Raw genomic sequence first — 13,047 nt, 5'->3', positions numbered from 1 at the left:
ACTGTCCAAAATCAAATAGAGCTGAGAAGTAATGGTGAACGAGAGAGAAGAATCCGATCTGTGTTTGTAAATAAAAATTTCGGTGATTGATAGACATTTACTGAAAAGTGTCTTTTTCTGTGGGCTTGAAATAGAAATTTAGGAAAATAATGTCAATTCAAGGATTAAGTTTGAAATCGGCTACGATGCTCGTCTCTCATTACGTTTGGGCCCTCTGAACCTCACACACCTAAGATACCAAGATACCCAAGATTCAAGGGGTACCCACGCTCCTAGAGATCATGAATAGGAAACAATTACATCTTACTTGTGTCCTATTTCGTGAGCGATCGTGTACGCTAACGTCAAACCATTGTCTTCATTCACGTTACAGCTCTTGTCTTTGGTGCAGAGACCGTTCACTTGAGAGAGCCCTGGTAAAGAAGTATATAACGATTATGCAAATGCGAAATTACCAATATCACGAAATTACCAATATCACGAGAAATGGCTCAAACGTCTTTGTCCGTGGACGGAATTCTGTAGTGTGAATATTCACTGAGCGGCGGCTTAGCAAAGCTTTGCTGTGGTGCTGTTTTTACGCTGTACAAGGTAGTTCTAACTTTTGAGTCTATGGATAAAGTCCTATGGTGTGACCATTCGAGTTAAAGCCACCAAAGGCTACTTTCATGTCTTGCTGTTTATTGTGAGGTTCTAACTTAAGAGTCTGTGGGCGAAAAAAAAAAAACAGTTGAAGTTGAAAAACGAATAGCAAAACGTTTACCCAGTGTCGTTTGCAAAAGGTAATAACACTTTTCCTTGCTTACCTAACGTTTCACAAGGCTCATTGATTCCTTTACATATGTCATATCTATCAAGAAATAAAATTTCACAGTCATTATCAGTATTTAATTCCAGAATGCTGCGAAAAAAATGTAACAAAAGAAACCTATATTTTTTTGGTAACTTAGGCATACAGACTGAGACTGTTAGCATCTTGATTTTAGAACACATTCTTCTTTCAGAGTGAGATACTCCGCGCCTGATTGGTTAAAAACCATTGACCGCATATTTGTGGAAACACAGAAATTATTCCCATCTTTTGAGGTTGAAGGAGGGGGGTGCAAGCAGAGACCACCATCTATTTTGTGGTTTGGTGGGCCCTGTTCGAGTACAGTAGTTTTGATCACTTCATTTAAGGAAGTCACATACCTGGTTATTAAGACCGCTAAGTCATGGTGATTAGGATGCTTCTCAGATTTGGGATTGATGAGTGATGCCCAGCGGCAGAAGTGTTTCAGGGTGTGACCAGCATGATGAGTTACCTTCAATGCACTCTGAGAATATAAAAAAAAGCAATAGATATGTTTTCAGTATTGACATGAACCAAGGTTACGGTACACTCGCATACCTCTCTATTACTCTAGAAGGGAAAAGGCTGAGTGATTAATGTCCAGTTAGGTCGCTCTCCTATTTTCACCGGCATACCTACTTCGTCTGGAATTATTTCAACATAATGGCACTCAACAATCGTATTCGAGCTTTATATTTTACCTTTCACTGTTTATCTACTTCGCTGTTGTTCATCGGTGAGCAGGCAGTTCAGGGAAAGGTAGTGAAGATAGTTATTACATATTGGTAATTTGGCGCACTTTTTCCTTGTTCTATATAGTGAATCATTAACGTAGTATTTTACAGTATAAACTGTATTGTTACTTACCGGATTTTCCTTTAGGATCATCACTCGAACAAGCACGATGTTAATCGCCGTACCGATGCTTGGATCACGAAATATGTTACTCACCTAACGAATAAGATAAGAAAAAGAAAACCATTTGCCTGATTGTCCAATTATAGACCGTTTTACACAAAATTGAGCCAAAGAAGCGCACAAGCGAAAAGTGGGTGGAGATGACTATTTGACGGTTAGATTATTCGGGGAATACGTTATGAAGGTAACTTTGTTACTTCTTCTCTACTCGAAGGATACAAGCTGGTAGCGTACTGGTAAGAAGCTAGTTTATCAGAGTGCTTGCTTGCTGTTATCCAGAAGACTATCTGTGCAATACATGCTAACAACATACCATATTTGCAATAGTAAGCAGATATTCCTCTAACCCATCCTTGTAGAATTCATGCATGGTCTTATCAGCAACCATCAATATTTCCACATTTTTCTCAGTGCTGACGGAGCGTCTTGAACGTCGCTTCTGTCCACTGTTCATGTCAAGGTATGGCGAGCGTAGGTGACGTTTGATCGGTGCTAAAGGAATAAGAATGTCAATTCGGTAAGTTGATTCAGTAAACGACTCCTTTGGTTCCATTGGCTCTGACGTCTTGTTGTAAAACAAAATGACGCATACTTGGGCAATACTTCCACCTTCTCAAAAGTTAGAACCGCCTTGTACAGCATGATAGACAGCACCGCCGGAAAGTACTACTCAGTAGCTTTCATTTGAATGGTCATACTTCAGGATTTCATCCACATTCTCAAAAGTAAAAACCGCATTGTACAGCATAATAAACAGTACCACACCAGAAAGTGCTGCTTTTATTTAGATGTTCACACTTTAGAAAGTTGGAATCACCTTGCGCAACATAAACAGTTTCTCATGAAAGTACTCATCTGTATTAATCAGTTTTTTGTTTTCAAATCTGGGAGGGAAAACATAACTTTGCTAAAGGTCATTCACTTCTTCACGTGCACAAATATTGCCGTAAACAATCCTCATTTTACTAAACGATAGATTCGTTCTGTAAGGACACAAATATAAAAGAGAAAATGTCAGTACCTTGCTCAGAGCAAAACTTCCCACTTTGTTTGAATCGTAAAATCGGCTTGTTCCCTGTTGTTTTGTACAAGACATGAGGGTACTTTACCTCCGCGTCAGAGGACGTTTTGTCATGTACGGGTTCTATAAGAAAGTGGTCGCCATCTTCAGTGTGAATGAACCCTTTCTAGAAAAAGAAAATCATTTACCGTCAAGATCAACTGGTACCATAAGCAACCACGACGGCTAGCAATGCCGACTAAAGCGTCACGTAGAATTACAGTTTACGTTATTTGAACTACTTCGTGATTATTCCTAACTTTTGTAATTTGTCTCACGTCACAAAACTCTCCAGGAGCTAAAGTGGTGAGAATGAGTGGTGAGAATGGCTTTGGGGGTAGGGAAGAGAAAGTTAAATTCACCTTGGTATGCTCACGTTCTACCACGTAAATTGAATTTGCATGTTTTTTTTTCCTTCATTGAGCTCTTTTTAATTGGCTGGTTGTATATAATTTGTTTCGGTTATACTTGCAACGTTTCGATGACTATCTTGGAACCATCCACACCATCAATGAACTAAATTGGAGTAAACGTCTTGCTCCTAAGAATGCGTCGTTTAAATTTAAACGAGAATTCACTCGCACATGTACAGGTTGTAATATATTGCTCTAACCCTAAGTTGGTACCGTAGATAATTCATTTTCCTCCTCCGCTGAAAGGGAGTTTTAGCAGCGACAACAACGACGGCAGCGAAAACGTCACTGTTAAAATGAATTAGCGTTTTTTCAAACGTCGTCGCGATTATTCCAACTCGCTAATGTAGGTGAAATTTCCTGGAGTCGAATTCTTGGAGACCGCACGCACGTTTAGAGAGAGAAAGGAAAAGTCATAATCATGTGTTTATGTCCTCCATAAAACGTCTCCGCAGGAAATTTCACGTCCTAGGCGTGCAGTGACGGCAGAGAAATGTACCAAAAAGTGCAATGCACAACGTTGTTGTGGTTGTTATACCTATTTTTTTTTTTTTTTTGACCTTTTCGTTGCCGTCGCCGTCGTCGTTGCTAAAAGTCCCTTTGTCTGTTTGAGGGGTGGGAGCTACGCTGCTGAAGATACCGATAAATGTTGTCATTGTTCAGGTTATTACCTAGCCATAGGGTTTTTCAAACATTTTTCCAAAATCCCACGACTAACCAGTAATCTGATTTAAACAATTTGTATCGTAAGCGTGTCTCCTGCATGTATTACACGACATACATGTATGCTTTCATTTTGGGTCGCAAGTTCTAGTTCTACCAGTTTACTGATCTTCACCATTTTTGTTCGAAATATGCTATTAATTGCCCACCGGTGTGAAATGGGAAAGAGATTTTTCTCGTTTTGTCTGCGGAAAATGGCCAACATCTTACGATTCAGTTCGTCTGTTGTACATGGACCTCATATATTGAGTATAATATAAATTATTAAAGCATGGTCATTGGATAATGCAACTGCACAGTTTTGTTTGGCTAAGAGGGCATGGTATATCAGCCATTACACCATGCCTGAGAAATAGCGACCATTAAATTGTTTTCTGGTCGTTCTAGCAAAGCGAAATCAGCAGGATCTAGCAAACTTTCTTAGATGTTTTTAATAAAGCAATTCCGCTTGCGCTTGTTGGATATGGTATGATTATAGCCAACTCGGAGCTACGCCTCATTGGCTATCTATCATCTCACATCCAACGCGCGCTCATGGAAATAATTGTTAAATAAAGCCACATCTGTGGCGTCTGCAACAAAAACATTTGTGAACGGGCGCCACTAAATGTTTTCTGATAGAATGCTAACTAGACATGAACAGAAAAAAAAAAAACATTTGTTCTGGAGGGCATTTCCCAGTGAAGTACATGCACAACACATAATGAGATTTTACTAACCGGAAAACATTAACATGCTGTAACACAATGTTTTTGTCGATAAAAGATTCTCTTCAGATAACAAAATAAGAGGTGTTTCTGAGCCAACTTTAAGCATTTTATACTAAGGTTATCGCGAGTGAGTAAATTAAATTCTTTTTCAGCCGATGGAAATTTCATTAGAGAAAATAATACCACAGACACACCCACAATGATTTAATCATCATCACAATTTTCTCATCACGAACCAACTGCATGTTGTGTGGACGTTTCTAATCAACGTGGAAAGTCCTTTATTACAAATACTTAACGAAGTTCCTTCATGCAAGGGACCACCCGGCCCTGCTTTTGAAAATGTTTAATTATTAACAATTATTCCTCGAGCGCGCGTTGGATATGAGATGATAGATGGCTAACGAGGTGCGTAGCGCCCAGTTGGCTATAATCATCCCATATCCAACAAGCGTGAGTGGAATAATTGTTTTATTAAGACAACCAAGAAATGTTGTTAGACCTTGCTGATTTAATTTTCTTAGGCATGTATAATGGCTGATATACGATGGCCGCTCATGAGCCAATCAAAACTCTGGAATTTCATTTTCCAATGATCTTTTTAATCAAATATTCGCTATTCTGATGCTTTTGCGAAAGCGAACTTTGGTTAGTGGAAAAATGTAGCTGAGGGCAAGTTCGATATGAGACAAATTAACCCCAAGCTATTTCGGCAGTGGTTGAGTTCCGGTGTTTCTCAAATACCGCTTATTGATATCATTAGTATAACAGACCATAGTGCTTGACCTTTAAAGATACAGCTCTTGTTGGCTTGGCGCGAGTGGAACTAAAATAAGTAACGCCTTTTACTTAGATAATATACACGTGTTTTTATCACTAGAAATAATAATAACCTGTAGCTTGCCAATAACATGCTTATCTCTTATAACTCGTTTGACGTTTCCCAGCGACAATGCCCGTCTGCCACCTGATTAGTTGACAGCCAAAAATGTCGAAAAAGTGAAATGTGATCATTATGTCCGGTGGTTTCCCCTTTTTTAGAATTGTTTCGCATGGAAATGAAAAAGAAAAGCTAAAAGTTGGCATCTTTGTAACTAATTGCTGGTGAAGAATCAAAATGCGCTCGAAAACATGACTCAGCGCTCTCCTGCCAAAAAGTGCTCCCCCCGGACCCACCGCTTTCTACAACGCGAGCTCTCCCGTTTGAGTGTCAGGACTCTACTGCTGTCTACAACAATTAACCCTTCATATCGTATGTCGACAAGCACATTCCGCAATCATAAATTTTGTATTCCACTTACAACGAAGCGCCGCAAAAGTTGTAGGTGGCTACAGGTGAAGAAAATAGATTAAAGCTGTGAGAGTGTGCAAGGTTTTTTGGAAAACGGGTCCAATGCATGAAACGACTGAATATCTAAAAATACAAATAAATTTGTTAGCAATCCGTATTGTAGAATTCATACCGCTAGAGATGAGCCTATGCACAATTGACCACTGACAAACTGTATTTTACCATCTCAAAGAACTTTTCCGAAACCAGGAAAAACACTATCAGTGTCATTAGACTGATACATAATTCCTTTAAGTTAAAATTTCGGTTTTTCTCCATCTTTGTGCCCTTTATGACGAAAGAACATTTTAAATTTTGCTCGTAATTGTCGTAAGTCTCCAACAAGAGAGATGACAAAACTTTTGACTTTTTTTTAAATGAGATGTTCGTTCAAATATTTCATCATTTTTGCCAGGCCCTTTTTTAACTGACGTGTTCATTACTAGCTGAAACTTGAAGATAACGTCTATAGCCTTAATTTTTGTTAAAAAGGAGATTAACGTAGTTATAACATATCAAAGATGGCTGTTTTTGTCATTATTCCATGAGTCATCTACGAAAGCCAACTGACTCTCAGCAGAAGACCACAAATGAAATAAACGCAAGCAAGCAAGACCAAGCAAGACGTTACATTCCACCATTCCAAGAAGATATTGCATTCCACGAAGTACATACGCTCTGTAAGTATCCTGACCTTCACGAAAATGCGATATTTTAAAAGGAACAAAACAAATTCCCATGACCTAATCAGTATACGTCATCGAAAAAGATGCCTTTTTCAAAGAATTTAACACTCACTCTTTCGTGCCAAGGTAAAGGTAAGGGGTCGCAGGAAATTTGTCTCGGTATTTTGTGTTTCTTTTTGCCCACAACTCATTAACAGGTAAAGAGAAAATACATCAAGATCAATAAGTTGCTACCTTGGATCAAGGGTTAAACAAACTTTGTTCAAGAAAGTCTACTTCTTGCAACAATTTTGTCTACGAGCATTCATTCCCTTTGAAAACATACATTTATCCCTGGTTAGTGAAAAGATAAAGACAAAGTTGATTAACTTATCTGATGATCAATAGTGATCATAGCTAAGAAAAAATCAATTAGTGTTTGCAGTTAATAACGTGCTTGGTGATTAGCTGTCGGCAAGATTCGGCAATCTCTCGCGCGCGGGAAATGATTGTCAATCACTTGGACGGATTTCCTCCCCAAATTTAATAAGTCCCTGAATCCAATAAGCAGCCGCAGATAACGTTTTCCAAGCTTACAGCTTTTCGTTGTGCTGTTTACACGTGTAAAAGTACGATTTGTTTTTGTTAGATGTATGATGGCAAAGTTCCCTTGGCGATGACAAACGAGCGGATATTGCTTCAAGTAAACAGCTTTGAAAATCTCTATTTTGTATCCAAACATTCGTTTCTCTGATCATTGAACTTTCGGTCGATTAAAAGGGTATTTTCAGTGCCACGATATCAGATTTCGTCTGTGTTGCTAATTTTGTAGATTAGGCTGATACAAGGTGAAATATTGCAGATTTGCTTGATTTAAGTTTGAAGGGACATCCCGAACACAGGCTTTTGTTGTCACTATGAAGCCTGTGGTTTGGTTTTGTTTGTTCCAGCTATTACAAGACTTCCCAGAAATTACAAGCATTTTAGACATCACATCTTGAAATGTCCTTGAGTATTGACAGGAAACTGGAAGCGCCCGAGATGACTAAACAATAAAAATGATAGATCGCGTGCAAAAAGAGATGCAAAAGCGAGAAAAGACACTGCCTCGTAAATCCACCCCTTCTTTCTTGACAATCCAGATGGACTTGCTTTGGGGAATAAGACCGTAAGTGAAGTTTCCTTCTTCCATATGACGGTTTTTGATAGATGAAACTTTGACCCTGGAGAGGAATAAAAGAATGGGAAGGAAATACCGCCCGGAGGCCAAAATAGCTGCTCTTGTTAGGCCTCGTTGGCGTGCATGTCTGGACACGAAAAACGTCTTGAAGTGTCCCATTCCTTGGAAAAGTGGAGCGAATTGAGAAAGGTTTCACAAATATATCCCGCAATCTGAAGAAACTGAAACAGCAAAAAATAAACTCGCTTGACAGAAAAATTGTGGTTTAATCCTGACAAGATTTTTGACGCTGTTCACTTAATCTGCATAGTTTGCGCTCCATCTCACGTTGCCTTGGGGAGGTTCAATTTGTTTTCGCTTTCGTCTCCCTGAGGCCACCTACCTACATTTTACTTTCATCCATAGCTTCCATCTGCAGGCTGTTATGTAAAAAGATCGGCTCAGTACAAAGAATCACCTTTCTAGCACATGTTAGCGACATCAACTAAAAACAGTTGCTGACAGGAAAAGCAAGACTATTTGAACTGGAAAATTGACTGCACGCAATATTCTTAAGTGTTTCTGACAGCCGCGACCATAGCGTCCTAAAACATGCTTGAAAGTTATATTTTTAAACGGAAGAGGCAAGCTTAAGTGTTCTGCTGACAACCAAAAAGCACAAGGCAATATTCCACCGTGGGAAATAAGACAAAGGTTGCTTTTTGAAGCGGTAGATCCATCAACAAGGAACTCAACACTTGTTGAAAATTTAAAACAAACTTCTTTATTTGGTCCAAATAACCGCATTGCTCGCCGCATGAGGTAAGCGGCCTGTTTTTGCTTTTTGTCGTAAACTATCCGCTAATGTCGTTTAAAAGTTTCTTTTGCGTCGTAGATATATGCATGGCGTTCTTTTTAAAATTGTATCGCATCGTTATCTGGAAGCGTGCAACCTTGCAATACAACCCTTGCGCTGGATAGCATGAAAATTTGGCAAACTGATCCAATAACTACAACTTTAGATTATGTCTGCGTTTTAAAGAATTATGAACACTTGAGGCCGGTAAAACAACATGATGAAGAAAGAGCTTGTCTGCTAGTATATTAACCTTTTTCTTAACTACTGTCTTAGTTTTCGTAAAATAAACTGAATGTCATGAAAACCAGTTCTCTAGAAAGACTGTCATAAATATGACGCAATTGGAACAACATTGCAAAATATCGCCGCGGTACATTTGGGCTCTGCATGACGTGCAGGCAATAAAAACACGTATAAAATAAATACCGATATCACACCAACTTAGAACTAAACCCATTCTTCTAACGCCGGATTAAAGCATACTGACTTACTTGCTAATGCGGTAATTAAAAGAAGCCAAGAAAGCCTTGCATTTGCACTTACCAGACCTCGACAATAGCTGATGGACACCGACGAATTCGGCTGATCTATAATGTGCCCTTCATAGTGACATTCAGGATTATAATATTTCATTTGCCCTTCCTTCTCAATGACCAGACCTGGCGCTATAAATTGTCTATTTTTAGAGAGGCGAAGTCGCAGTTTTTTCCCTTCGAAAGTTGGCATTTCGAGGTGTAGAAGTCCCTTGCTTTGCTTGTCTGTAGCATCAACGTTGTGTTCCTCTTGTACATGTGAAACAAACCTACCATCGCTATCCACAAGTGCAGGGAAGGTCACCAGCCGCAACTCGTCGCGGCTTTTCCCCAGATTTTCTGAAAACGGCAAACAGAAAATAAATTACGAGAATGGGAGATGGTAGCAGACGGAGTCTGCTAACCACGAAATGATACATAATGCCGTCATCGGCACTATCATTCACGCGCAAATCCAAAACATCCATTAGTTTTTAAAACGATCACTTAAATTATACACTTACCGGCGGTTTTGCCGTGGATCCTTGTCAAGAAGCCCGCTAGATGAAAAAGAAGCACGGCAACTCCACGTACACTGATCGAAGACATAACTATGCAACGGCGCTATCTAAGCAGAGAAGAGATAAGTTATATGAGTGTTACTGTACTTGTCACCAAAACATCACCGCGAGAGCCCTGTTTGTGCGGCAATTGCAAGGCAAAATCAGAATAACGCACTCACTCCTTTACGCAAGACGATGCAATTATTCGCCTCTTAGACTCGTTTCTGTCAATTAGTGCCAGATAATTAACGGAATTAAGGTTAAAGCTACTGTATTATAAGAATGAGAGTGATCTTGATACAAGACGGCGGCAGACGATCTGATATTATTGGCCGTGCGACAGTGTTGTGATTACCGACACTTATCCTTCATTTAAGCATATTATCAAAATAGCCAGAAATCTCTGAGGCCCAGAGATTAGTCCCTTTGATAAAAGAATGCGAGTTAAGATGGAGCATATATGAGCACCTTACATCGCGACACACACACCCTAACTGCGCAAACGCTGTTGTGGGCGACATTGATTTCAGCAAAATTGCAAGACCGAAAGGTATTAGGCCACTGTAGCAAAATATCGACTGGATTTGGAATCCCGCCAAGAAACAGATATCTGGTTACAAATCTTAGGTTATTGGAAACTAAACACCTCATAAATCTGCCAGCTCCTTTCTGGATCGATCGAAAAGTTGAAGATACTACTGATTTGTAGACAATTTTGTTATGCGTGTTACAAATCACATGTGCTTCCCCCAAAAGAGGACCACTATTGTAAGACTGCGTATATTTCCAAAGCGTGTTGACGTGGCAAATTACGGTTCGATTGCTCTTTCATACTTTTAAGAGTTGTTTTGTTCCACTTGTTTGAATAACCTTTATTTTCCCGACAAAATATCAAAGAGGTTGACAACTTATTGATTGAGTTCAAGGATAGTGTTGTTTATTTATTTGTTAAGTTAAAAGAGGAGAGCATTCCATGACTCGAAAGTTTCCGTTTCGAAGCCGCAGAGACAACGCGGGCAAACAATATAGGAGGGCCATTGTTTTCTCTCAAAATTGCTTCTGTGTGTATGCTTCTTCTTCGATTTCATCACAAGCAAATACGCAATTCAGGAATTTAGAGTCCTATGATTGCCACCCCCAGAGCTGCGAACACACAACTTGCTTCAATTGTCCTCTCACTAAGATCTATCAATACTATTAGTCATCAGTGGTGATTGCATCTTTAGTAAACTAAACGTTTTCTTAGGAACCAATTTGTTAAGAAAATACTAATTCACAGCGATTTGTTTCACTATTGTTATCCAGATTAAACAGTTTGTACCTGTTTGCATATGGATTAAAACATCAAACGATATCAAACGTCAACGACACATTTCCACATCTCTCAAAAACAAACAGGTCCGAAATTTTCATCAACATGGCGCGGGGGAGTTACTTCTTTGCGCTCTCGAAGTTCACACGTATATTAACAATTATCCTGCGAAACTGCGCTGAATATCGGCTGACGAGGCGGTAGGCCGAATTGGCTAAAATCAGGAGATATTCCGAAAGATTGAGCTGGATAACTGTTTTAATATTCAACACATTGATAACAAAGTACAGTTTTATTGCAGGAAAGCTGGAGACGAACTCTATTTTGCCATTTCTTCTCGCCGACACATGAATAACGTATATTGCAGACCGGTATCTGTTGACTACGGACGATGAATATTCAGTGTACCATGACCATATTTGGGCAGTGTTATATTGTATTGAATAATACTAAAAGTGGTAATAGCCTTCCTTCTCTATCAATACTGCGAGAAATTACTGTAACATGATTATACACGCTGATTTTAAGGATTTCAAATCACTTCCTGTGAGTCTGGATTCTTAGACATACGTTGTCTACAGCTTTAAAAACTTCGCACTTGACTTTTTCACACTCGCCACGGTGGTGAAGAAAACACACATTAGAACGGCTGGCAACAACGAAAAAAAAAAAGACAACTACTACTACTTCCAACACTAAACAGGTTCTCCTAAGGAACCAAAGAGAAGAACCGAATGCAATAAAAAGGTATTCCTAAAGAAAATGGCATGCACAGACTCATGCAAATGAAAAATTATGAGGATCTTGTGCGGTATTAAAGGAAACGGCCCACAACAGTAACGGCACTAGCTGTGATTAGTCATTTGAATGGCCAGGACACCTCGACTTCTAATCCACAGACTCAAAGTAAAGGCCACCACAGAAGGAAAAGTCGAAAGGCCAAAGAGACGTCGTTTATAAATGGCCACACCCTGATTGTAGCTACGATTTTTAAAGAGTACCGGTTGATTGTGTTTAGTACAGTTAAGGCTGGTTTCCATATGATCGCGGATCGCAAATCGCAGATCGCAGATCGCAATAAGGTCTGCGATCGTCTGCGATCCTGCGATCGTGATCGCAGACGATCGCAGAAGATAGAACCATGTTCTATCTAAAGGCTGGTTTCCATATGATCGCGGATCGCAGATCGCAGATCGCAATAAGGTCTGCGATCGTCTGCGATCATATGGAAACTACTTCTGCGATCGTCTGCGATCCTGCGATCGTGATCGCAGACGATCGCAGAAGATAGAACCATGCTCTATCTCCTGCGATCGTCTGCGATCAATTGCGACTGTTTGCGATCTGCGATCCGCGATCATATGGAAACCAGCCTTTAGATAGAACATGGTTCTATCTTCTGCGATCACGATCGCAGGATCGCAGACGATCGCAGAAGTAGTTTCCATATGATCGCAGACGATCGCAGACCTTATTGCGATCTGCGATCTGCGATCATATGGAAACCAGCCTTTACATTATAACATGGAGGAATCGGGTGCTTTGGGAATGCTTGCTGACGATCGTGAGCAACTGAACTGCTCAGGATTAGAGTTCCCATTTTTAAATGGAAAATAGGACTTTCATCTTTCCACAGACTTGACCGTGTCATACAAACCTAGATTCAGTGCATAGGTGGTTAGCCAGTAACCTTACTCGCTCCAAGACTTCATTTGATAGATGTGCATGCGACTGATGTTTTGACCGCTGACAGCTTTTTTCCTTGGGAGGCAGAAGGCTAACAACGCGATAACAGTCAGTTTATAAACTTGATATTGAAAGTATTATAAAAAATAACACACGGACACAAAGAATGCGCTAATTTGAGTCTTGCTTTGATTGCGTGCCTTTCCCCGGTGCATATTTTGCTTTGACCTCCTGTTTATTCCCGGATCGGAGAACCTCCTCTCATGTGGATATGTCTTTAAATTTATCCGGCTGTAAGCTTGTTA

At 39.8% G+C, this 13,047-nt stretch overlaps 1 protein-coding gene across 4 annotated transcripts in view; it reads right to left on the bottom strand.

The window, feature by feature from the left end:
- LOC146459795 (A disintegrin and metalloproteinase with thrombospondin motifs 7-like) overlaps positions 1–13,047 on the bottom strand; it is a 35,315-nt gene that overhangs the window by 18,825 nt on the left and 3,443 nt on the right. Inside the window, exons 1-9 of one of the 4 annotated variants that reach the window (XM_085088869.1) lie at positions 12,747–12,828; positions 9,706–9,809; positions 9,213–9,541; positions 2,772–2,937; positions 2,064–2,242; positions 1,700–1,783; positions 1,192–1,316; positions 807–850; positions 308–413 (exon numbers count right to left, since the gene is read on the bottom strand). In XM_085088869.1, coding sequence (XP_084944995.1) covers positions 308–413; positions 807–850; positions 1,192–1,316; positions 1,700–1,783; positions 2,064–2,242; positions 2,772–2,937; positions 9,213–9,541; positions 9,706–9,790 — 1,118 coding nt within the window. In that variant the 5' untranslated portion in view covers positions 9,791–9,809; positions 12,747–12,828. Of the gene's footprint in view, positions 1–307; positions 414–806; positions 851–1,191; positions 1,317–1,699; positions 1,784–2,063; positions 2,243–2,771; positions 2,938–9,212; positions 9,542–9,705; positions 9,810–9,923; positions 10,346–10,390; positions 10,473–12,746; positions 12,829–13,047 lie in introns of those variants that run through there. The other 3 variants (XM_085088870.1, XM_085088868.1, XM_085088871.1) reach the window with 3 other exon arrangements.

This window comes from Pavona decussata, unplaced genomic scaffold (assembly GCF_977016875.1).
Source record: "Pavona decussata unplaced genomic scaffold, jaPavDecu1.1 SCAFFOLD_216, whole genome shotgun sequence".
NCBI classification, from domain to species: Eukaryota; Metazoa; Cnidaria; class Anthozoa; order Scleractinia; family Agariciidae; genus Pavona; species Pavona decussata.
This window is presented reverse-complemented; position numbering and strand designations above follow the sequence as displayed.